The sequence below is a fragment of the Danio rerio genome, chromosome 18 (genome assembly GCF_049306965.1).
Source record: "Danio rerio strain Tuebingen ecotype United States chromosome 18, GRCz12tu, whole genome shotgun sequence".
Lineage (NCBI taxonomy): Eukaryota > Metazoa > Chordata > Actinopteri > Cypriniformes > Danionidae > Danio > Danio rerio.
The window spans coordinates 16,670,685-16,698,396 of NC_133193.1; the positions used below are offsets into that span (position 1 = coordinate 16,670,685).

Genomic DNA, 27,712 nt, shown 5'->3' on the forward strand with positions numbered 1-27,712 from the left:
ATAGCAATTTTTGACCAAAATGGCTGGCCTGGGAAAATCAGACATAATTCGTCTCGGCATGCTTGGCCGGAACGACCAATTTTATGTATTTTGGACAAAGGATTAAGAAGTTATAAGCAAAAATATCTATTTTTGTATTTCCCAACCACTAGGGGGGAATGCGCTGAAATACTGTGGCTTATTTCAGATTGTGATTGTGATAACACACACCATGTTTGGTGTGAATACGTCAATGCGTTATGGGGACACAACACCTTAAGTCAATTTTCACAAGCACTATGTTAAATTTGTTGGCAAGTTAAACGTAAATGGTTGGTCTAATCAACTTGACTTCAAAAACCTTTAGTCAGCATGGTCTGTAGATCATATCATTCAATTTTGGTTAAAATTGGACAAATGGCCTAGGGCGAGTTCAACAGGTTTTTTGAAAAATTCGGAATAGCGTAAAAATTTCACAATGGAAAAAGACGTCATAGGGTGCGATTGAATCGGCTTGAGCCAAGAAATCAGAAGAAAATTTTATTTATTTATTTTTTTTCAAATGTTATAATAAAACTTTTACAAGTGGTGGCGCTAGAGAGTCCAAATTTGTTGTGGTTGAAGACTGTCCTCTATCAGTGTGCCAAAGTTTGTGCAAATGCCGCAAGTGGTTCATAGGGCTGCCATAGACTCCCAGAGCGGAAGAAGAAGAAGAAGAAGAGAAAGAAGAGGAAGCCACAAGAATAATAATAAGAACCGGAACGGATACAATAGGTGCCTACGCACCTTTGGTGCTAAGCCCCTAACTACAACAACAATAAATATTTGTTTGCTATTATGATTATCATTAAGCAACATTTAAGAGTCTAACTTGTTGTCAATGTGTATTTGATATTAATTATTGTGCAATTTCTTGCTATCAAAATGGTTGCTATTTTCATCTTTGATTCATGACAAATTTATAATAGTTAAGCTGCATGATTTTTACTGTTATTTAAAAAGTTAGTAAGTTAACTTATCTGTCATTACAATTGTTGGGGCCCTTTTCTAACCTGCAATTTAACCTGCTGTGACTAAATTTCTCATGTGCACCCCTCCAATTGTGTATCTAGTATCATAAAAGCAAACCTCCTCTCACATGTAGGCACCACACACAAATGGATACTAAATATTTATCTGCCTCCTGTGTTTGTTCATTTCATAATCTCCTCTGACGCAAAAGAAAATTCAACACCCATGGCGCATTCCAGGAATGTGATATCGACAAACGAACATGAGCAGGCCTTCTGAAAGCAGAACCTTCAGTCAATTTAAATGACAAAAGAACATCTACTGACCAGGACTGGTTCAGCACATTCAATGCATTTAGGTAATGGGGGAGCATGGAGTTAGTCATTTCAGAGTGCTGTACAATGCATTGAGAGAGAGTTGCATTCCAGCGGTGTGAAAGAGCTGGTGATGGTACCACCGCCAACACAATGAGTCAAGCCCAAGTAAACGGGTAGGAGTTTCAGAATGGAACAGGGCAAAGGGGTGTGCCATTAATCACTTGGAGAGGACATCACATCACTCACATTCACCACACTTGCATTTCTTTAGCTTTCTGGCTCACTGGAATCCTGGTTCTGAAGGATTTATAATGGACACAGGCTTAGTATAGAGAGTGACCTGGATTCGGCTGTCCGTTTGATGGTGTTAAATAGGGCTGCACAATATATCATTTCAGCATCGATATTGCAATGTGCACATTGGCAATAGTCACATTGCAAAGACATGTAATGTCCAGTATGAATTATAGTTGACCAGGAACTACAGAACTGTATTTAATCACTGCATTTGCATGGAATTTACACAAGTTATGCAAAAAAAACATTTTTTATTTAGAATTTTTGTCTTGTTTCTAGTCCAAATATCTACATTTCAAAGTTAAAACAAGACTATTTCACTTACCTCACTGGCTGATCATTTCCTTAAAACAAGCAAAAAAACTCTTAATTTTCACTTACTTCTACTGACGGTGAAAACTAAAACAATATTTTTACTTGGTTTAAGAATTTTTGAATACTTGGACTAGAAAAAATAGACAATAAAAAAGCAAGAAAAGCATTTTTTTTGCATGGTGATTATTCAATACTGTGATTATTCAATACTGAATACTGTTAGCCCCCCAGAGAACATCAAATAGTGCTATTCAAACCATCTTTTGGGGGGGGGGGGGGGGGGATGGCAATATCAGATTTTTCCAATAACGTGCAGCCCTAGTTTGGAAGTACCTGTGAGTCTCCTCAGTTTTTTCTTCAGTGTGTGTTTTCAGCATTAGGAGGTGTCTCATGATGCCTGCAATCAGCCGAAGTTTGTGGAGACTGTCCTATTCAAATAAAAGGGAAAATGATGTCAGTGTTCATTTTCACAGTGCATTTGGGGCAGCTTTTAAAAAGGAAAATACCAAAACAATTTTGAGCTTTAAAGAAAATTTTGCCAAAAGCATTTTTTTTAATCTAAAGTTATAGTAATGTAAATAAATAACTCTGAAAATAAATAAAGAATATTATTTGTATGAAAATAAAAGGTACAGAAGACGGATTTATTTTGTTTAAAAACTCTTACTAGTAATAATAATAATATGTTTTGATATTTTGCTAGAAATAGATATGCTAACTTCAAAAGAACTATCAGAAAGTAAGCAGTAAAATTTATTTGAAATTTGATAGAAATACTCTGATACAGAGTTTAGAACTTGATTTACAAATAACAACCTGACAGCTTTGAGCCAATGAAAAGATCTAGGGACTGAAGGAATCATTGGCTTGAGAAAAAGAAAGGGCATCTTAAGGCAAGGTGATCAGGGCCATACAGAAACAAACAAAAGGTCGAGCAATTGAGACACACTTAGCCTAACTTCAGCACTCTTAAGAACTCTGGAATGCACCAGGGCTGTTCCATATACTTGCTCTAAGAATGGGGGCTAGAGCTTTAAACTGTGAGCTGTTCTTTCCCATAAAAAAATGCAACAATGTTTTGGGTGGTTCTTCAATAAATGCAGTACATTACCTGAACACATAAAAATTCAGTGTGTTAGATTTTCTGTTTTTCCATCCACCAGGCAAAAAATTAATAAAAATCACACATCCAATCTTTTAAAACCTCTCTATACAAAAAAATAAATAATTGATTGAGAAATCGATTCTGCATAGATTCAAAGAATTTCAAAATGTCACACTATTCTTGCTTGAATCAATTCTAGTTTTAAACAAGAGATTGCACACAAGCTTTTTAAACAACTGTACTCTGATTGCATCCAATTGCTTACAAATACTAATTAAACCTAAAATAATCTTTAATAAAGTTATGAAAGGTTTAAGCAAACTACGGGGATGTTTATATTAAGTTGTGTACAATAATCTTGTGACATAAAAGCCAACTTACATGACTCAACTGAACACACAATCGCTCTTTATTGTGGGCATCAAAGTGAAGCAGTCAGTCAAGTTTACATTATTTTGTAAATTGGTTTCTACTTTACTGAAATTATATTAAACAAACTTGATTAATGTAACCATTTTGAAGAAAACGGTATGTTTTAGGTGCCAATCACACCAACACGCTTTTTGCGTTGAGAGGCGCCTTTTTTGAATGATTTACTGATGGCAGCGAGCGTTTTGCGTGCTGCTAATGCGCCCTGCACGCCTTGCGTTTTAAGCACCTACTGCGCTTACTGTGTTACGTCAGTGGCGTCTTTTTCATTGTCCAATCAAATGAAAGCAGAGGCAAGGTTTCCGTTGATGATGTGCCAGCAGTGTTTGTGTTGTCATGACAACAACGGAGCCTTTTGAAGATGGAGGAGACTTGTGGTTGCTGTTTTGGGTTATCCAGAGCTGTATGACTTCACAAATCTTGAATATCACAATATTGTTAAATATTTAAATTATATTAATATCAAAAGCATCACTCTCGCACAATACTCAACTGATTCAGTTGTTGCCTAGTGACATAAAAAGTTTTTCAGGTGAACAAAAAAGGCAGTGAGGTGCACCTCGCATTTTTGGAACGTAAATGCGCGTTCGGTTTGATCAGCCCCTTACTATTGTTTTTAGAGCTAGGGTGCCGCCATCTTGGAATATCGCTGTGTCTGACGTCACAGGGTTGGTGAACAGATAAATTAAAAGTAATGGCCTTCCACTTTAAGTACACAGTTAAAATCTATCTGCTGTTAAAAACTAGGCTAAGAGTGGATTCAAAAAAGAATAGCGATGCATTTTGAAAATCTCAGAATCTATGCAGAATCAATTTCTCAAACTATTTTTTGCCACAGCTCTATTGAGCATGCACGCTGTAAAATATAATATACTTTGAAAGTGTTTTGAAGGTGCATTCAACAATGTGTGCATGCTAACTTATGCATAAAATAGTACAATTTGGAGTTGAATAATATAGCAAGTTCGACACCACAGAATAGATACTAGATTATATTGCTGTTCTACACATACTGACACTCTCACCTTATCACAGGAATCAGACATGGTGAGGTTGAACAGGGCTTTGAGGGCTTCCATGGTAAGCTCGTTGTTTTCTGGTGGAATGGGTGGAGCTTCTGGATCAGGAGGTGCAGCCTCATATGGCCCAACCCAACGCACATCAAGAGTGCGTTCCAACACATTAGTGAGTAGTTTCACCGCGCCTGCCTCCTTCTGAAGCGTGGAGCGCACATCCGTCCGCAGAGCCGAAAGCAAAAACAGCAGCCGGAGGGAAAATAAGCCCACTTCATGATGTGACGCGCTGACCAAATGCAAGCGGGGGCATAGGCCTTCCGCTAACTGCAAGTCACCTCCCATCTGCTGTGCCGGCACGCTATTGAACACTACGTTGCACAGGCACTTAAGGGCCTCCACCACAACCCTCTCCTCTTCTGCTGACTGCGCCTCCTCTAATGGCTCGCCTTCATGGCCCGCCACACAGATCCGGGCAAGTCCTGCTAAAGTAAGCATTCCTTCTTTGGTGGCTACGGGTCCAAGCACATGCTTGTCTCTGGACAAGATGCGCAGGGTCTCCAGGCAGGTGCTTTGGCAAAGTGGAAGATCTGACCGACGGAGGACTGTAAGAAGACCCTGACATAATTTCTGCAAACAAGACAAGAAAGACGAAGTGCATTAAAATGTGAATAACTTAGAATGGAAATATGTTTATGAAATAATAACCTTAATGTCAACAACAACAAAGGAAAATGATTGATTTGGCACCAACAGATCATCGTATAGAGCACAGCTGTCCAGTTCCTGAAGAGCTGCAGCTCTGCACAGCTTAGTCCCAACCCTAATTAAACACCCCTGATCAAACTAATTGAGTCCCTCAGGCTCGTTTGAAACCTACAGGTAAGTGTGTTAAAGTAGGGTTAGAACTAAACTGTGCAGGGCTGCGGTCCTCCAGCAACTGAGTTTGACACCCCTGAGCAGCGGTTCCCAACAGGGGGGTTGCGGCCCACAAAGGGGCCTCAGAGAATTTTGTGTGTGTGTGTGTGTTCAATTCTTCAATTCAATTCTTAGAAGTGGACAATTAGCAGGATCATTTTGCCTTAGTTCATTTTATTCCCTAGCTCAGTGGTCCTCAACCACCGGTCCATGGATCAATTGGAATCGGGCCGCACAAGATACCATTAATTATTTCCGTTTTATTTATTATCTGAGTCTGAACTATCCTTTATTTTGAAAAGTCTTTTTTTTTTTAAAAATGAGCGTATTCTCGTGCTTGCGTCTTGGTCGGTCACTTGAGCACCAAAATTTAACCCACCACAAGGGAATAAGGTGAAGCTTCAGGCCCGGAGACCCAACTACACGCTCAGACCTGCTCACACAGACCTGCACTTTCAGACCTATGGTTTTCTCAGACAGTGCCACTTGCTGTTGGGTTGGGTGAAGCGGCAGGTACGGAGAGTCGGAGACCCAACTGCTAGCAAGTAGCAACATCAGACACGCCAGTATAAGGTTTTATTAAGGGGATTACTGAAAATTACCAGGTTTTATGGCATAAATCAATGTGGTGTAAAATAATACACTAACAAACAATAATTTCAGTGTTTGATTTGATCAAAATTAGTGCCAAAAGATAGCATTATTTTATGATATTTACAACTTATTTTCAGTGTTATTTTACCATTCTGGGACAATTTTCTAGCAATGTTTTCTGGCAAAAAAAAAAAACGTTAAAGTAAAAATGTTAAAACAAATGTGTTATATATAACGCGATTATTATTTGAAAGATATTTTAGTGCTATGCAGGTCTGCAGTACAGTAGATTCAGTTCAGTAGATCTGTAGATTACTGTTTTATCGATCTGAAAGTGCTACCAAAGACAATAACAGTAACCCAATAGTTTATTAATTATTAATAAGTTCTGTAATGATTAGAAATAAGTTTTTGGAAATCAAAATATCTGCATAGAATTTACAATATGAGCTCTCTAAGGTTAAAGCAAAAATTATTTGCTTGTGATGTTTATTTTTTTTCCCAGATTGATATTACAATTCAAAAAGGGGGTCTCTGCCAACACTGACACAGTGCAGATATTTCCACTGTTTTTTGCTCGTGAAAGGAAAAATCTCCCCAACAAGAATGTAAAGAATTTATTTTATTTGATGTTGTTTTATTCAATTATTATTTTGCACCAATTTTCTCTGCATTGTTTACAGCTTGATGACTTGTAGAACCTCATGAAAAAGTATACAAAAATAAAGTTTGTTGTGAGAATTACCCAGAGTACTATAATTTATTTTATGTGAAGAAATTTATTGTATATGAAGATAATATTCATTCCCTCAACTCAATTCAAAAAGGTGATAAATCCTTATAATGATAAAAAACAATAAATGTCTGAAAATATTAAAGTAACTGAACAATATCTATTTACAAATACAATTAATAAAAATACAACAGAATTAATGCATTAAATCAAAATCTAGTATGTTTAATATTTAATGTAATAATGTATTCAATCATAACGTGATTTTTTATAGTAGAAAAATAGTTTAAGTTACAATTTATAAGGAGCTGAATTCAGGTTAGTCAATCTTTTAAACAGCAGGTGGCACTGGAAGGTCTGGAAGTGCAGGTCAACCCGTCTGAGCGTGCAGGTCTGAGCGTGTGGTTGGGTCTCCGGGCCTGCAGCTTCATATTGTTGCCACAAACAGCAAAATTAGCAAGAAACAGGAGCCTTTAGAAAGTTTCTTTGCTAAAGGAAAAAGGCCCAGTGAAGGACCCCCGAACTGCCAAGGAATAGATCCGCAACCCACTTGTCAACAGACCCAGTGAATCAACCAAGGCTGTGCAAAAACATCAACAGATGGAGATTGCAAATGACGGCGGCATATTGCGTATTTCTAGAGTTTGCACAAGTTTGTTTCCAATGGGTGTGCGCTATGCTCTCAGAGTGACACGCTTGCACCAATAAACCCCAGGCCGCGACACGAGCGCACCGCGAGTCATGTGACAAGATTTGAGCAATCAGCTTCAGCTTGTATGGAATATTCCCATTTCGGTAAGATTAATTTACAATTTTCACAGACAGACACAGAACACCCAGTCACTGCAGTGCTTTTTACTTTTCTTCATAAATAAAACTTGTATCAGGGTGACAGCAATGTTTTGTCTATTTAGGCTATTATTCATTCATTCATTTTCTTTTCGGCTTACTCCCTTTATTAATCCGGGGTCGCCACAGCGGAATGAACCCTCACCATATCCAGCAAATGTTTAATGCAGCGAATGCTCTTCCAGCTGCAACCCATCTCTGGGAAACTTTAGGCTATTATTTGTGCATAAACATATCTAAATATAGTAATTAAAACACCGCTTGTTTGAACAAAATTTTTTGTCATCATTACTGCAAACTTTTATGAACGATTATATCATTACATGCGGAGTGAGGCCTTACAATATTTTCTGGGGAAAAGGGGGGTCTCAGGCAAAAAAAGGTTTGAAACCACTGCACTAGAGGACCAATCTCATCAACAATTCACATGTTGTTTTAAATGTCTAATCCTATCATGAAAACTATTTTACATCTCATGTGTTTGTGTTCCCAAACATTAGCCATCATCTGCAAATACTAGTTATCATGATAGCATTTGTTACTGTGTCATTATGACATATCAGTGCATATTAAGGCACAAGGTATTTCAAGAGTTCACACTTAGATATGCTTGGCATTAATAGCAGGTTTGGCATGCTGTCCGGGGCTTGGAGATAATTGAGCCCAGGGCTCCCGCCTGGTCAATAAGCATATAAAGGGGGTCAGAAATCAGGTAAGTCTTAAGAGGTCCCCTAAGAAAATGGAGGGAAAGGAGGAAATGGGGTGGAAGGGGGGGATTCTTCTAAAATGAAGATATGAAAAATCGGTCTATTTATTGTAAGCTTGGATCAATCTGATTGGATTATTACTAACTACTGATGAGAACCAGCCCTGCTCAATATCATGTGCTCCTTTCAAAATTTGTTTGAAACTTCGCATAAGATGAAGGAAAAGTTGTTTTGCGGCAGTTCAATTATTGTTAACTGTTAATGCACTAATTTCTTGAACACTAGAGATGGAACTGGTGCTTTATTCACCAACTATGCTTACAATATTCCAGTTTTTGTATAAGCTATTTTAAGCGTACGCTTATATACAGTGTTGGGGAAAGTTACTTTTGAAAGTAACGCATTACAATATGGAGTTATTCCCCCCAAAAATAACTAATTGTGTTACTAAGTTACTTGTTGTGGAAAGTAGTGCGTTATATTACTTTTGTGTTACTTTTCTTTACCTGCAGAAGTTTGATCTCTTTCAGAACTTGCAGGTGTTTTTTATATATAGATGCTTTTTTTTAATAGAGAAGCTCTGCATTTAACAAACACCTATTTAACGTACACCTTTATTTTCCTTTAAAAAAATGTAGGATAAAATTATATTTTGAGAACTTTCTGAGCCCAGAGCTATACATGATGTACAGATGAATGAAAGCACATCTCACATTTTGTGTTATTAGTTAAGTAAATTTACTGTCCATTGACATAACAATTGCAATAAAACCTAAGAGTAAGCTACAAACATAAAAATTATTAATATAAAGGAAACAAAAAACAGACTTTAAACCTTCAAAATGTTTAATAACCAAATGAAGAGTAAGACGATAAAAACACCTTCAAATCAAAAGAAATCTTTGAGATTTATATGTTGAATAAATTGCTTCACATGGCCTTAACAAATTTGATTGAACAACTTTACAAATTGTGATTGAACAATCACATTTTCTGTTTGATAATATCAAATAAAAAAATGGTAAATTACATATGACCCCCACTTTACAGGTATAGTTTTAACAACCTGAAAACAACAATCAGGAAAACAAAAACACTTGAAACAGAGTGGAGTTATTAAGGTCCTTTTAACACTTGGTTCAATTGTCTGAACCGTAGTCAAGTTCAATTGTCCCCCTTTGACACCTTCTCGGTTAGTTTGTGTTCACACTGTCTTTTTTACGTCTGAACCCCGGAACGCATGCATCATAGAGCTGCTGTTGTGTACTGCTGTTGCTAGGTGGTGGACACGAAAGCAAAGCGCCAAAATGGAAAGACGTCCACACTTCGCGGTCGTTCTGCTTTTCCTGGATCTTTTGGTTTTGGACATTCAGAAAGCGTCTCGCGTCTATCAGCCGCAAAAATATTATAAATGTTCAGAACATAACGCAATGTCTGCAGAAGCGATGGTTTGTTGTACTCTTGGCGGTTCACTTCCGTTATTTGGTACGATTGCATTTATATCAGAAGTGAACTGCACCAGAGTTTGCGCGAATCGTACCCCAGACCACCTCTTCCAGGCGAACTCGGGTACGGTTCGTGGGTGTGCACCCGAGTTCAGAAGACCTGTTCACACAAGCTAAACATACTGCATTCTGAAGTCAAACGAACACGGGTGTTGATCAAAAGTGCTAGTATGAAAGGACCCTTTTTTGCTGTCTTGTTGATTTCTTAATATGGCTTGATTGCTTGCTCATATTTCAGCATCAACACTAAAATCATGTCAGATTTTTTGACAAGAAATAAAAACTACAACTACATTGTCTCAAGTAGCGGTGTGTTTGTGGATACTTTTGTATTAAAAAACACACTTACCACAAAACATTGAGACATGTGCATTACGAAATATTGATATATTGCAGAAGCCTAGTAGTGCTTGTTGTAAATAAAGGGAGGCAGATACCAATATGGCAAGAAACATAAGTCATTGTGCAATCAAAGTAATGCATAAATCTGTTACTCACAATTCGTGCACCCTCCTCCTCGAGGTCGAAGGCAAACGTGCGACTGTTCTGAAATAGAATGTAAACATGGCATGAGAATGTATAAATTCGAGATGAACAGATCCTATGCTTGGTGACATTCTAAAACCATATATGGATCAGTCTCAAACCCTAGAGTATAGGCAGTGAGTAAAAAAAATACAAAAACAAATCACCAGTCCTGCAAGAAAGTTGAGCTGGTAACCAGTTTAAGCAGGTTGATTAGCTTTAATGTTCCATAACCCAGCACAACCATTTTAAAGCAAGACAATAGTACCATGTTTTAACCATTGTTTTTAATTCACTTGCCAATTTTTTGATTTTCGACTGTTTTGCTTAAAGTGTTCGATTACACTTCATTTATTCTCTTGTGTAGATTTCAATTATTATTCAAATATGAATTTCAAGGTAATTATTTTTTCCATGCATGAATTTTCAGTCGCATTGTACACCAAACTTTGCAATTTTAATCTATTTTTTTATATTTAAAAGGCCTAACATATTTAATTTTTCATTCTAAAACCTAAAAAAAAAAACATTCTCCACTAGCTGGTAACAATATTTTCTGATTGAAAAATTGATCAGAGAGAGCAAAAATTGTTTATTAAAGAGATAAAAAACCTAAAATTTCTAATAATTTACTCACCTTCAACCAACTGAGGATTTGTTTTTCAAGGCAAAAATTTAGCAAATAATGTTAAGTAATGTCATAAGTCCATGGTGTATCATATGGCTGCACAATTTTGTTCCATCATTCCAAAATCGTTTCAGCATCGATATTGCAATGTGATCATTCGCAATAGTCACATCGCGAATGCATGTAATGTTGAGTTTGTATTAGAATTTATCATTTGCATGTGTTTTTGATGCATGTGATTGTATAATGATTTTAAAAGCATATAGGCTGAAGAAATTGTATCATTTCTGCCTTTACCAATGATTATTTTTATCATTTAATTACTGTACTTGAATACTGTTAGACTCTGTAAAAGATAAAACTCTTTATCTCAAGTGTATCTTTTTCTTGATTCTATTTATAGATTGTTATGCATGAAAATACAACACATGCAAGTACAGAAATGCAAATAGCACAGACTAAAATGAAAATGTGTTGGGGGACCCCAAAAGTTTATAGATTGTTTATTAGATTTTATGGGGATAAGACTTCCACTGTGAATCATCCTAATCAATCTAACATTATAAACTCTTTCCAAATAGACATATTCAAGTTATCTGGTGAAATTGTATTCATAATCGCAATATTTAATCGCAAAATAAAATAAAAATATCACAATGCTAGATTTAGTGTATCATACATAGCTATGGGCAGGATCTGCAAATTTATTTAATTTTTGATATTTCTGTAGAGAATGTTGTAATAAAAAATAAAAAAAATTTTAAAAATGTAAAATATCTGCCGACTTATGTAGAATAATTTTGGGAGTATAGTAAGTAAAAACATAAAACATGAAATAAATTTGTATATCTTTTAAACTTTTATTTAAGGTTTACAATGCAAATCCAATTACATCCACTTGTTTGGTAAACAAAGCGAGTCTCTCATATAATACATCTACAAAAAGACAGAAACGATTACTTTATTGTCCATTTGTATTGCAAATAAGTATTAGAAGCATTTGCATATAATTATAATACTACCGAAAGTAGATTAAAAGGTGAATAAATATGTATAGTAAATAGTAAATAAATAGACTCAATGGAAGGCTAATAAATTTGAATTTGTGTATGCACAGATTCCATGTGGACCTATAGTTAATAATATTGTTTTGACACAATTGTCTGTAAAAATATTTTTAACTCTCAAAATGCAAGTAGACTATTTTATGACTTTCCAAGGAACATGGTTTCATCTTAAAATTGTCTTAAATTTTCTGTAAAGAAAAAAAAGGTTAACCAAATATTGACCTAATGGTGACTTAAGTAAGAGCAAATTTTCATTTTGAAGTGAGCTATCAATTTAAGATCAGTAAAATCTGTAATAATCAGTGTTAATCTGATTTGTTGACGTTTATTACACAATTACATAGTCTCTTTCTAAAAAGTTAACATGACTGGTTTAGTTACTGTTCCTACAGGAATAACTTGGGTAATAGAGAATTCATCATAACTCTTGGGAATTCCTCTATCAAAAACATTTTTATAAAATAGCCTAATGTGTCTAAAATTTCTATTCACACCTGGATACAGACATTATAAAGGCTTAAATAAAGCGATACCAAAATAATATTTCCAACATGTTGTCTGTTTTTACCAGTTTGACAGCTGTCAAGTTTAGCTAACGTTACTTAGCCAGCTAACTTATTAACATCGAAAACAACAGTTAATTTGTAAAGTTAACGTTAATCTGTTTGCCTGATGTAACTATTTGCCCTAAACTATTTGCGCTTATTTCATTTACGTTGACAAAATGCACCATTCTTGGTTAAAAACAGTACAATTAAGTGTATGAAATAGGTTACCATCATCGCAGGCTAACTAAGCTTTAGGATGCTATTCTACGATCACAAGGCAAATACCTCGTGCCTCGCTAATACGGATGAAGTGGATATTTAACGTTTAAAAACAAGCACGTTGTTTCACCTACACCGTTAATGTTTTTGGAGATTCACACACATACACCGGGTGTATTGAGATTAGCCAACGGCTAACTCGCTAACACCTCCACTGCTAACGCTCGCATTTAAACAACACAAGATATGCTAACAGCAGCCTCTTTACCTCAGTGTTATACTTCAGCAAAAGTTTTTCAACCTTCTTGTCATCTCCACCGTCGATCTCTGACAGAATATCACTCAAACTCATCTCTGAATGATGCTTTTGCCGTCCACTTAGAAACACTGTCAGTCCTTCTGCACACAACAACAGTGAGTATGAGTTTCACTACACACCTCCTGTTCTCTCTTATCTCCTTAACTTTCACCCGTCAAACGTCACTGTTTTACGAGTCACTTCGGGACATGACAATAATACCTGGACGGAGGCCAAATTCTTAAGATCGAATAATAATTTTTAATGTGCATTTGGATTTTTATGGTAGCCCAACAACAAACCATCCACTGTACCAGCTGCACCTACTACAGGAGGGGTGAGGAGGTTTTGTAGCCGGTCAACCAGCAAATGACAAACTTGGACCATTATAAACCAGCTAGAAACCGGCTTCCATTGCGTGTGTAGTGATTTATCCTGATTGTCTCCTAATTTCACAACAAATATCTGGCTCATATGATTCATAGCCTACAGTTTTTTTTATGTTTGATTATGTTTTATTCTACCTAAAGTAGGACTACATTTTATAATACAAATCCTAATGTGATTATAGAGTCTTTGTTAAATACTTTTTGAAGTTAAATACCTTTTAACGGTGCATGGAGGGAAATTGTCAATGCTTAAAGTATATAGAGACATGCAAAAATGTAGCATTTATGCACAAATATGCAGATTTAGACATAGGATGTGCATTTGAAAAAATATAATTCTTTGGGATAATCTGATTTCAAATCTTCAAGTTGGTGTGCATGTAATGTCGGTCAGTACTTTATTGCTACTGTAAAACCCAATAAGTTAGGGTAACTCAAACCATTTTAAAAAAACGATTGCAACGATACATTCAATTGTATCGCATTAGTAATTTTTTTTTTTTTTTTTTTGTTTTTTTAGTACAGTTAGCGGTGGAGCCAGAGGCAATTGCAGATTAGGAAGGGACGTGGAGACTAAATAGTTGAGTTTTTAGTTGTTTCTTGAAGACAGCAAGGGACTCTGCTGTTTTGATGCAGTTAGGAAGTTCATTCTACCAACTGGGAAGATTTGGGAGTTCGGGAAAGTGATTTCTTCCCTCTTTGGGATGGAACCCTGAGGCGACGTTTATTCACAGAACGCAAGTTTCTGGAGGGCACATAAATCTGCAGAAGTGAGAGCAGATAAGAAGGAGCAAAGCCAGAGGTCGCTTTGTAAGCAAACATCAGAGCTTTGAATTTGATGCAAGCAGCAACTGGCAGCCAGTGCAAACGGATGAGTAGCAGAGTGACGTGCTCTTTTAGGTTCATTAAAGACCACTCGTGCTGCTGCGTTCTGAAGTAGCTTAAGAGGTTTGATAGAGTTAGCTGGAAGCCTGGCTAGTAGAGAGTTGCAATAGTCCAGTCTGAAGAGAACAAGAGCTTGAACAATGAGCTGCATGTTTAAAAAGGAAAGGGTCGGACCTTTCTGATGTTATAGAGTGCGAATCTACAGGATTGAGCAGTTCTAGAAATGTGGTCAGAGAAGTTTAGTTGGTCATCAATCGTTACTCCAAGGCTTTTCAACATTTTATATGCAGTAATGGTTGCCCCATCCATCTGGATTGAAAAGTTATGGTGTAGAGTCGAGTTGGCAGAAACTTCAAGCATTTCTGTTTTCGTGAGGTTCAGCTGAAGATGATGATCTTTCATCCAGTGTGAAATGTCTGACAGGCAGGCAGAGATGTGAGCTGGAACCGAGGGATCATCAGGATGAAAAGAGAGGTATAGCTGGGTATCATCAGCATAGCAGTGGTAGGAGAATCCATGTCTCTGGATGACTGGTCCTAGAGATGATGTGTAGATGGAGAAGAGAAGTGGCCCAAGAACAGAGCCCTGAGGTACCCCATTACCTTCAACGCGGAGTTCAAAACTCTTTTCAAATACGTAGAATTAACTTTCAGTAAAATTTGAGTTAACTACACTCATTTCATTTGATAAAGTTGACTGTTGGGTTTTACAGTGTGCATGAAATTCACAGACATGCCAAAATGTAGCATTTATGCACAAATATGCAGATTTAGACATAATATGTGCCTTTCAAAAATTGGGATAATCTGATTTCAAATCTTCAAGTTGGTGTGCATGTAATGTCTGTCAGTACTTTATTTCTACTGTAAAACCCAATAGGTTAAGGTAACTCAAACCATTTGAGGAAACCGTCAGCAACAATCCTTTTAAGTTCAAAAACTAATCCTAATGAGTACTGTGAACTTAATCCATTCGAGTAAATGAAACAACCTGAACACAGTAAAACCCAATAAATGAAGAGAACTCAAACTAGCTGAGTACTGTAAAATCAAGTTAAGGCAACTCAAACCGCCTAAGGATACGGATTGCTACAAATCATTTCAGTTAAAAATCTATTCTACGCAAGTACTGTGAACTTACTCCATTTAAGTTGAAGTTATGAGGTATTTAATTGACTTAGTACCTTCAACGCTGAGTTCAAAGCTCTTTTCAAATGAGTAGAATTCACTTTCAGTCAATTTTGAGTTAACTACACTCATTTCATTTGATAAAGTTGACTGATGAGCTTTGCAGTGTATGCAAGACAATAAAACTATTAATAATATGAGTTTAAAGTTTAAATTAAAAACATTTAATAATATTATTAATATATATTTAAAAGGGAAAACACACACACACAAAAAAGACAGTCCAACTGGGTTTTAAAAAATCTTTATGTGGCAACAAATAATCCCACATATATCATTTACATGGTAACTGCTGTCACCACAGAAGTTACTGAGTGCTTTTATTTACAAGAGAAAGTGACTAAAGATAATAAATGTTACATTTTCGTATTCTTTCCTTTTTATTCCTACCCATAGGGTAATAGGTCCACAGTACCTTTGAGTGCATTCAAAAAAACACACAAACCTAGGTTAACACTTTTCAGTTTCCTAAATCATACAAAACTGGATATACAGTTCAAACACAGATAAACAATGCAAAGGGTCACAATGTTACAGAGCTACAAGATCTCTAAAATTCTTCCAGCGTCGCCCCGGGGCAATTCTGCATTTGCGTAAAATGAGAAATCGCACTTTTACATTCGCATGCACCAAGGACTGACACAAGTGGCCCCATTTGTTTGCACTCCTATGACTTTAGCAATCTGGCAGCCAACAGGCCGTTCAGAGAAGAAATTATTAAGGCATTTCTTCCTGGTGCTGAAATCATGCAAACCAGAAAAGCAGCACACTTTGATGTTGACAGGAATTGAAAGAAGAACAAAAAAAAACAGTGGTGTCGTTAGCAGATCATTGTTTGACGTCAAACTCTCAGCCTGTGGTAAAACAACACCACAAGATGCGTATGTTTTTACATTATGTGCATTGAGAGAGAAATTATAAACATGTGGAGAAAGGCACACCTGGGACACTTCCTTTTAGGTGGGATATTTTAAAACAGAAAAATGTTTAACCCTTTATATCACAGGTGTCAAATTCAGTTCCTGAAGGGCCTCAGCTTTGCACAGTTTAACCCTAATTTAACACACCTGATTAAACTACTTGAGTCCTTCATGCTTGTTTGAAACCTACAGGTTAGTGTGTTTAATTAGGGTTGGAACTAAACTGTACAGAGCTGGGGCCCTCCAGGACTGGATTTGACATCTGTGCTGTATATCATTGAAATATGCAGTGCTACTGTAGTGTTACTGGCGGTTATTACAAAACTTTATGCTTAAATTATATTTGAATCAATGTCAAAGTTACTATGTATGGTTATTCACACTGATAAAGGCTTAATGTGGCTTCAAGAATTCGAAAACTTGATTAAAATATATATATGCAGTGCTCAGCACATATAAGTCTATACCCCTCACAAATCTATCTGTTAAATTCATATTTTAATAGGAAGCTACACAATATTTTATTTGTGCATATACATTACATTAGTCAGTACTGAAGCCAAATCTGGAGCTTATCTAACAATATAACTTACAATAACGGTTCAAAAACTAGTACACCCAAATTTATATGTTATAGAAATTTTTTTTTAAATATAGTCAAAAAAATTCGTTGAAATTTAGTTGGCTGTAATTTTTTTGTAGTATTTTGCTTGAACTTAATTGTATGATTTTTCAATTTCTGAATATGTTTGATGACTAAAATATTATTTTAATAAGTATATCGGTTTAATTAATCTGTTTTGTTTAAATGCACCAAAATACATTGCCTATATTCACTGAAAAGTGGATAAAATATTCATTTTCAAAATGGGGTGTTCTCAAAAATATGCTGAGCACTGTATATAAGACCAAATTAAGTATACAGATTGTTACAAATATTTGAAGAAAATGGACCCAGAATATGAACACAGCATTCAAACTGCATGCTAAACATGTATTGCACGTTTCCTCCATAGAAAGCCTTTAAAAACATGGCTTAATGCAGGAAAAAGGGCTATTAGAGGACCAAATTCAGAATCAAGTATATAAATATTTTAAAAAATGACTTTCTTAATGCAATAATCCACATTAAGTGCTTCTTTTTCCAATATATTTGCCTTAGGTGAGGAAAACACTTTAGGTTTTTGCATATTTATTCTGGGTTCATCTGCTTGTCTATACATCAAATATATTTCTATAAAGTGTATACCAAATTTGGTCTTATATAGTTGAAATCAGAATCACTAACCCCCCTTTGAATTTTTTTTCTTTGTCAATAATTCCCAAATGATGTTTATCAGAGCAAGGGAAATTTTCACAGTATGTCTAATAATAATTTTTCTTCTGTAGAAAGTCTTATTTGTTTTTTTTCGGCTAGAATAAAAGCAGTTTTTAATTTTTAAAACCATTTTAAGGTCAAAATTATTTTTTCCGATAGTCTACAGAACAAACCATCGTTATAAAATAACTGGCCTAATTACCCTATCCTGCCTAGTTAACCTAATTAACCTAGTTAAGCCTTTAAATGTCACTTTTAGCTGTATAGAAGTGTCTTTAAAAATATCTAGTCAAATATTATGTACTGTGTTCATGGCAAAGATAAAATAAATCAGTTATTTTAAATGAGTTATTAAAACTATTATGTTTAGAAATGTGTTAAAAAAGTATTCTCTCCGTTAAACAGAAGTTGGAGGAAAAAATAAACAGGGCGACTAATAATTCTGACTTCAACTGTATATATACATCACTTCTTTAAAGCATTAAGCCAAATTAAGCATTTTCTTTCTAATATGGGAGAAAAATATTTAACGGGCAATTTAACATGTTCTGTTCGTTCTGTGTTAATCTGTGCATAGAATGTATATTTTATTAAAAGTATACCAAATTTAGACTTTATAAATAACTTAAATCATTCAGTCGTTTTTTTAGGATGTCCCGTTTTCTCTCACAATGATTGCGAATCAACTTTTATTGGCAGCTTTGCACTGTAAACACTGACCACACCAATAAAACACCGTTGCCATTCTCAGATACATTCTCTGTAATGTGTTAAATATGGACCACCGCTGGTTTATCATTTTGCCCATCCGGTCGTGGCCTCCCCGTTAATGTAGGCGAATCCTGGAAAGTGTTGTGCGTGCTCGTATTCAGAGTTCCTGCGTGGGGCAAGGGGCGAGTACATGTCTCCGGTGGAGTAGCGGGATGCGTGGACGGTGGGACTGGAGTAACAGCTGTTGGCAGAGGGCACATCGGGCCATCGAGGGGTCACTGGACTGGAGTGTAGGAGAGGAGAGCCGCTCATTAGACACGACTCCATTCTGGACATCTGACTGTTGAGCGGATACTACAAACACACACACACACACACACACACAGACAAAGAGAGACAAGTAAGGACCAGCATTCATAAATCAGACGAGGCTCATGTTGTGCAGTTTGTAAATAAATCATCCACTATGAGCCGTGTTTGTGTGAATGAAGCAATGTGTATGAAGTAGAGTACCCTTATAAATCAATGAATAGGCTCTCTGTATTTTAGTATATTGCATTTCTTAGGAATTATGCAATATTATAGATTTTATTTATTATCATATTAACTAAAAAAGTGAGTTTAATCACTTATAATAACAACTTAAATAACAAATAATAAAACATTCACATGCATAACTTAATAGTAGAAGTAGCAGTTATTATCAACATCCTTAGTAGTAGCAGTAGGTGTTACCGTAGTAACATCACAATTTATTTTCATTATTTATGATTAATTATTTTAAAAATATCATCATTCATACATTCATTTTCAGCTTAGTCCCTTTATTAATCAGGGGTCGCTACAGCGGAATGAACCACCAACTATTCCAGCTTATGTTTTAAGCAGCAGATGCCCTTCCAGCTGCACCCCAGTACAGGGAAACACCCATACACTCTCATTCACACACGCACTCATACTTTACAGCCATTTTAGTTCATCCAATTCACCTATAGCGCATGTCTTTGGGCTCTGGGGGAAACTGGAGCACCCAGAGGAAACCCATCCGAACACAGGGAGAACATGCAAACTCCATAGAGAAATGCCAACTGGCCCAGCAGGGAGAGACTTGAACCAGTTACCTTCTTGCAGTGAGGCAACAGTGCTAAGTTAAGGCAACTCAAACCATTTGCTACAACCATTTGAGTTACAAAAACTAATCTATATGAGTACTGTGAACTTTCTCCATTTAAGTTAAAGTAATGAGGTATTTAATGAACTCATTACCTTCAACACTAAGTTCAAAACTGTTTTCGAATCAGTAGAAGTAACTTATAGCACATTTTGATTTAACCACTCATTTCCTTTGATAAAGTTGACTGTTGGGTTTTACAGTGTATAATTAGATTATATAAGACAGTGAGTTAGTGAGTATTATAATCGTATTAGTAATTGTATTCAGATTAAAAGCTGAAAGAAATGAACTACACACTATGTATACATTCCCAGTGTTATGTTTTCCATCATATATATATATTTCTTTTTTTTTTTTTTTTTTCAAAAGCCTAACCAAAAACTGAGGGAATTCATAATGATTTGTATATTTGTTTTCCTATAAACAAGAGAAAGTTAACAGCACTATTTCCTATAACTTGACCCAGCAAAGGTATTTTTGTTGCTGTGGGTAACAGACCAAAAACAAAATTGTCATGTCAGCTCAAGATATGCGTCCATATAAAACTCTCTGTTCCTTCAACATAATCTTCATCTGTCTCCTCTCCACTGCCTCCTCTCAAACAAAGCATGGACATTGTATCCCTTTTTAAGTTGTCGGAAAATAAGTGGAAGTAAAAATCTAACAGCGCTCTCAAAATAGAAACTGTCCACAGTCAGAGCTTTTATGAACGGTTGCGGCACGGAAAAAGAAAGTCAGGCGAGGTCAGAGAGCGCGATGTGTTGCTTATGACCTCTTGTTCATGCAGAGAAAAGAGACCATTGAATAACAATATTTTAGTAAACACGCTTTTCCGCCTGGATCTCCGGCCTTTAGTTGTGTTATCCATGACGGCCATTGAGTAGAGATTGAATGTTTGTGGGTCTGTTGGCTCTGGTTGGTCTACCTACTGTACCCTTGAGTCTGCATTGACTATTTCTGATACTCTGAGGCTCTGATGACGAACCAGAGAACTCTCGACTGGAAGTTACACGCTTTTATTATAAAACAAAATACTGGTCTGTAGTTTGGGTTCATTATGTTGTTTTTTTGCATTTTTATTAATGGATAGTTCCCTCAGAAAATTCAATTCTGTCATCATTTTGTCATCCTCCACTTGTTCCAAACCTGTATGAATTTCTTTTTTTCTGTTGAAGACAAGGGAAGACACTGCAGACTCATAAAGCAGCAGCCATTGACTTCCAGAGTATTTTTTCGTGCTAAAGATTTCAATGGCTGCTGAGTCAACAATGAATTTTTCAGTTTTGAGTGAACTATCCTTTTAAAGAAAATATTCTGCTCATCACGACATTTATTTGATCCAAAATACAGTAAAAAACATATTCACTACATCCAATAAGAAACAGTAATAATTTTTCATCATAGTTTTCACAATAGTTTTCATTCATTCATTCATTTTCTTTTTGGCTTAGTCCCTTTATTAATCTGTAGTTGCTACAGTGGAATGAACCGCCAACTTATCCAGCATATGTTTTACACAGCGGATGCCCTTCCAGCTGCAACACATCCCTGAGAAACATCCACACACACATACTCATTCACACTCATACGTTACGGACTCATACCAAATTCACCTATACCACATGTCTTTGGACTTGTGGGGGAACCGGAGCACCTGGATGAAACAAACATGAAGAGAAACATGCAAACTCCACACAGAAATGCCAACTGACCTAGCCGAGGCTCGAACCAGCAACCTTCTTGCTGTGAGGCAATCGTTCTACCCACTGCGCCACCGTGCAGCCAACAACAGTTTTCTATTAACTTATATTTAAACATTTTTAAAATAGTACTGATATCAGAAGCATACTGTATGTGACACAGGCTCTCTTCTCTTCACCTTCAACCCAAACAGATTAATTCAACTTTTGACAAGCACCATAAAAACTACTTCACTGAAGTTCATCCAAAAATTAATTCAGCTGTTAATTTACACCCTCAGAATTACACCCTTCAAAATGCCAATGGCTTATATTCTTCAGTAGAGGATTTAACACAGGCTCATTGGAAATATGCACTTCAGCCTACATTTTTGTGAAACTGCACAAAATATACTTAAATACAGGTCTGACTGCAGTTTATAGGTAAAATGACCAGTACAGGGCAGTGTGACGGCAACTAGGCCTGTCACAATAATTAGTTTATGGACTTATCGCACAACACATGGACATGACCTCAATTATTTTTGGTGATGCAATATACTGTATATCGCCCATACATAAAACAATTCTAGCAAGATTTTAGCTGACTACAACCTCTCCATCTCTATAAAAGGTTTTAGTATGGTGAAAAAAGCACTATAGTATTTACTATAAATGACTATAGTATATTTTCATGTGGGTGCCTGCAAATCTGGTAGCAGATATCTCAGCCTCTGTTACTCTTTACCTTTCACTTTTGTGTTACCATTTATTATTAATTATTTAGGATATGGGTTTCACAGTATGATTCCAGTGCCTAATAATTAAATTGTTCAAATGACAAATCAAATATTCTTAAGAGTAAAATATGATCTGTTCTTTGGAAGAGTGTACTTGCATTGTGATGATACTATATTGACTTTCTGGCATTATATGATGAGTGGCATAAAATGGTCTTAAAATGGCAATATTATAATTAAATCATAAAATATTTTGGTGCAATATATCATCCAACAAAAAATAGATATCGTGACAGGCCTATTGACAACAAACAGCCTTTGTTCCTTTTCACACTAATGATATTTGCAGGGGCATATTATCAACAAACTTCAACAAACTATTATAGTGTTCTTTGCACAACATTAAATAAATACCAAAAGGCATTTAATTATGGAATTGCCTCACCTATCTATCATCTATATCTATCTACTGCCGAGCATTTGAGTCAGGTGAACCAATGTAAAATCAAGGTAAAACTATGTGATCACAGTGCGCTTTTCTCTTACATTTGCTTATGAAAACACTATTGCTTCTATTGGAATCAGAAAAGGGTTTGGATCAGCGGTTTTCTGGTCTAAGATATCTGGGTCACACTTTACAATAAGGTTCATTAGTTAATGTTAATTAATGCATTTACTAACATGAACAAACAATGAACAATACATCTACTACTGTATTTGTTCATGTTAGTTAACGTTAGTTCATGAAAATACAGTAGTTCATTGTTAGTTCATGTTAACTCATGATGCATTAACTAATGTTAACAAGCATGGACTTTGATGGTATTAATGCATTAGTAAATTTTAAATTATGATTAATAAATGCTGTACATGTGTTGTTCATGATTAGTTCATCTTAGTAAATGCATTAACTAATGAACCTTATTGTAAAGTGTTACCGATATCTGTACAACAAGCCCTGCCTTCTCATTTGACACACAAGGTTCATGGATCTTTCTGGTAAAGACCTGGGGCCTCATGTATCAACGCTGCGTACGCACAAAAACTTTGCGTACGCCAGGTTTCACGCTCAGAATCGCTCACGTTTGGATTTACTAACAATGAACTGAACGTGGGAATGTGCGCAGGTTCACGGCAGCTTTCTGGCAGGCGTACGCACATTTTTTGTGCGTGTCTGTTTTATTTCCATTGGCGACTCCTAGAGGCAGTTGTGTTAAATTCTTCTCTACAAAGTGTCTGATCCTTGCAATGGCAGCTGTATGAGACGGGTTCATATAGTAGGTATGTAAGATTTCCATACCATACAGTTGACCAGCTAAACGTTAAAGCACAATTTGCAGCGGTCGCCTGTTTTCCCAATGTAATCTGAGCTATCTACTGCACGCACATTGCTATAAAGACACTATCTGAAGATAAATTTGCATGCGTGAATCAGAAACATTTCCATTCAATAAATGTGCAAATAAAATATGATGCACAAACTTATTAATGATTCCTACTTGTCTTTCTCGTGATAAATAGTGGGCAAAATCTGATATGTAGCGGGAAAAAAAAGAAGAAAGAATTCATCAGACGCTGGATTCGAACCGAGTTTGTGCTCGAACGTGTCAGTACGTGATCACATGCTTCTTATGAGGTGCGCCACTGAGACTGCTAAGGGTACTGCAACATTTTACAGATATAAACCACACTATTTCTTTATAAATGCACTCAGTGCGATGTTCAGACCCAACTGTGTTAACCGCATCAGCTAAACTCTCCCACTCTATTTTTTTTCTTTTGTTGTTAATTCCGGAGAACAAACTTGCAAATAACACCGCTTTTCTCCGGTCTACCTCCGAAAGCAGCACCTCCAATTCACATTCTGTTCAAAGTTTCTCTTTTTGTTTGATTTTGCCTTTGCTTTTTCGTTGGGTTTTTCCATTAGCATAGTCATTAGCATATTCATACGGGGGAGGAGGCAGGGAGGGGTTTTGCGCTCGTGCATGTTGCGCTCAGTTTCACGTTCATTCGGATGTACAAAAGAATATGCGTGAGATTCGGCGTACGCAGTGTTTCATACATCTGAAATTTTTTCTGCGTACGCACATTTACAGCTTTGTGCGTACGCAATGTTTTAGTAAGATTTCCACGCAAGTCTTTGTACATGAGGCCCCTGGGGCCCCTGGCCCACGTTCAGTTCATTGTTAGTAAATCCAAACGTGAGCGATTCTGAGCGTGAAACCTGGCGTACGCAAAGTTTTTGTGCGTACGCAGCGTTGATACATGAGGCCCCTGATCTGAATCAGGGGCTCTATTTTGACGATCCATGCGCAAAGTGCAAAGCGCAGGGCTCAAATGCATTCAGGGCGTGTCAGAATCCACTTTTGCTAATATAAGGACGGAAAAATCCGCTTTGCGCCGTGGCGCATGGTCTAAAAGGGTTGAGCTTATTTTCTTAACGAGTTATAGGTGTGTTTTGAAAATAAACTAATCAGAGTCTCATCTCTTATTCCCTTTAAGAGTGAGTTGCGTCGTGCCATGATGCATTTGCTATTGACAGTTTGTTTGCTATTTCACTTTGTAAGTGAAAAAACTAAGCATTTCACTAGCAAGAAAACAGTTAAACAGAGCATCTGCAACGCGAGAATGAGAGATAAGGCCTCTCATTATCTACTTTCACTTTCGCTCTCGTGGATAGGGAAACCTTGTATGCACAGACATCAATTAGACTTTAAATAATTAATTACGTTTATTAAGCGCAAAGATTTGTTTCAAAACTATTTCTAAATTCAGTTCTAATTTTCAGCAAACAAATAAATAAACAATAATAACAAAGTGTGTTCAAAAAACTGAGTTATATCCAAATACACATGCTGTGACCTGACAGGTGGGCAAATCTAAGCTTGTTTTTAATAAAACAAATATAAATATGCATATAATAAATAATACTGCTAATAATAACATTAAACAAAAGCAAATTGTCACGAATAAACTGTAAAAGCCCCCAAGATGAAGGAGGCATGAAAGTATGCTTTTTTATTTATTATTTATGTAATCTAGAAAATAATGTGTTTTGTAATATTTTAATCCTTTATATTTATATCCTATATATATATATATCCTTATTGTATCCTATATATCTCCTTAATATTTTAATTATTTTTCATATGTAAAGATATTTGCGTATTGCTCTACATCTTGTGTGTATTAAGCAATGTGTAAGCGAGGCGCACAACTAACGTGCTCTGCGCTGGACAATAGACCGGCTTTGTTCTGGTCTATTGAAAAATATATTATAGTTTCTTAAAATAGCAACGTGCCAGCAATGCACCTCAGAACACCTTCTTTTTTAGACCAGAACGCCTATGGGCGCACATATGAGCGCAAAACAACAAAACGACTCTTGCGCCAAGCTGAAACTAGCAAACAACAATTGCATCGTGCCTTGCGCCACATTGCGCCGGGAGTATGTTAGGCCCAAGGTGTGTTATAAGATATAAAAATATGCAAGGTGGGGGAATTGGGAACACAGAAATGCAGACAGCGCCTTCTAGTGGACTTGTTATCAGAAATTTGAAAAAAAAAGTACCCAGAGCAACGTATTTTATGCTTTGCAAAAATGTTGGCTGAGGCATGTATTTCCAATGATTTCTAGTTTTTAACTGAAAGCATGAAACTATTATACAATGCTAATACAGCCCAGGCAAATACAATTAATATTAGTGGCCCCTAAAGTATATAATATAAAGTAATAATTTTATAAATAGCGTTCAGTTTTTTGCACTGATTGAATGTTTCGCATCATAAAACCTAAATATATCAAATATATATTATAATATAAATATAATAACAGAAGACACAATTTTATCAATATTGTTTTGCCAGTATACAGTTTTAGACTCTCGAAGAGCTGTAACCTTTTTCCTATTCACAAATCACCAAGGTTTCAAATTTATTTCAAAACAGAAAAATTCACCTATAACCTTGGATGGAAAATAAATTAACAAAAGATTTCCATTTTGGGGTGAGATATCCATTTAAAGTTAGATTTTTTGGTCAGCATCTAAACTAACATGTTAAACAATCAACTGAGTGTAAAAAAATTTGTACAGTTGCTTAAAAAATGAATTTTTCACACACTGAATAAACATGAACATCACTGAATCACTCATGCTCAATTCAAATGCACACAAAAATAACTAACTACATGCACTAAACACCATTACACTAGTCCATTACACTAGTTCAGTACTATTCCTAAGACTACAGTATACTTATAAAGTTGTATCCATTTTTAAATAAATGTAAATTGATTTTTTTTTTTTGCTGCATTTTGATATTTTTCATCAGACCTTAACCTAAAGATTTCAATAGACTTTCAACAAAGACAATTAAGGGAGCCTATTCATCTCTGTTCTCATTCAGAACTGAATACGCTTTAAATGCATATGCTAAAAGACCAGTATTTGGGATCAGGAGGAGTTCAGCCTGTTACCCCAGTGAGTGCTGTGCTACATTACACAAGCATTGTTGATCCATAAACCTCTGTGGATAACAGTTAGTGGAACAGTTCAGATGCTAATGACTGTAATACATCAAGCACCATTCACATTCACACCGGTATTCTTCTCTCAGTTACAAACCCTGTAAGAGACATGGATGGAATACACTTCCCCTCCAAATACTGGGCAATACGCACCTCTTTCCATCTGATATTAGGTTACTTTCTTAATGTTTGTTCATGATTCATCTTTGTTCCTTCTAATCAAAAGTTGGCCGAATTTAAAATAAATAAATGATTTTATTTATTTATTTTAAATAAATAAATAAATAAATAAAATATAATAACATATTTGGAAAAACCAATAAAATTAAACAACAACCGTCTCATAAGTTTTATTTCTAAACGTCCGAATCAAACAAAATCGGCATCTTTTCAGGTCTCCCAAGCTAATACGCATACGCACTGGAAATTAACGAGATCACGACATCTTATTTTTTACACATTATCATGCTCTGAATAATGATCATCTAATCATGCTGGTCTTCTGAAGTAACCCACAACTTGGTCTAGATGGTGAATCTCCTTGACAGCCACTCTTTGATTACAAGTTTGTGGGCGTTTGAGTAGTTGCTATCATGTGAAGTGCGTTTGACAGGATGGACTGTACCTCGCGTTAGTTTCATATAGACTACAAAGCCAAAATGCTTTTTTTAAGTGCACTTGGTTCATTTAACTTAAAAGTTAGGCCGAATTGATCGCGTTGCATAATTTGACATCACACACACTCTTAGAAAAATTTAAAGGCATAGATAACGCAAAAATGACTATTCTCTCCTCATTTAGTCATTCTCCACTAGTTCCAAACCAGTTTCTTCTGTTGACCACAGATTAAGATACACTGAATAATGTAAAAAAAATAAATAAATATTGACGTCCAGAGCATTTTTTTGTATATAAATGCAAATGCAAGCTTTTTTCCAACATTCTTCAAAATATCTTGGTTTGTGTTTAACAGAAGAATGATACAATGCACAAGTGCACAAATGATAAGAACCACTTGAGTGTGAGTAAATGATGAGGACATTTCCATTTTGGCGTGAACTACCCCTTCATTGTGTTGCTTGTGATAACTAACGTTCAAACTGAAACGTTCGTTCATTCATTTT

The 27,712-nt window shown here is 36.0% G+C and overlaps 2 protein-coding genes across 5 annotated transcripts in view; both read right to left on the reverse strand.

The window, feature by feature from the left end:
* Positions 1-13,203, reverse strand: part of ric8b (RIC8 guanine nucleotide exchange factor B) — a 33,522-nt gene extending 20,319 nt beyond the window's left edge. Inside the window, 4 exon segments of the mRNA NM_001005293.1 lie at positions 2,253-2,347; positions 4,479-5,096; positions 10,271-10,318; positions 13,028-13,203. Coding sequence (NP_001005293.1) covers positions 2,253-2,347; positions 4,479-5,096; positions 10,271-10,318; positions 13,028-13,111 — 845 coding nt within the window. The 5' untranslated portion in view covers positions 13,112-13,203.
* Positions 13,204-15,746: 2,543 nt separating this feature from the next.
* rfx4 (regulatory factor X, 4) overlaps positions 15,747-27,712 on the reverse strand; it is a 41,543-nt gene continuing 29,577 nt past the window's right edge. For 3 of the 4 annotated variants that reach the window (XM_073929005.1, XM_068214746.1, XM_068214747.1), the window contains exon 18: positions 15,747-18,821. In XM_073929005.1, the coding sequence (XP_073785106.1) occupies positions 18,552-18,821 (270 nt within the window). In that variant the 3' untranslated portion in view covers positions 15,747-18,551. The remainder of the gene's footprint in view (positions 18,822-27,712) is intronic. The other variant, NM_205712.2, reaches the window with a different exon arrangement.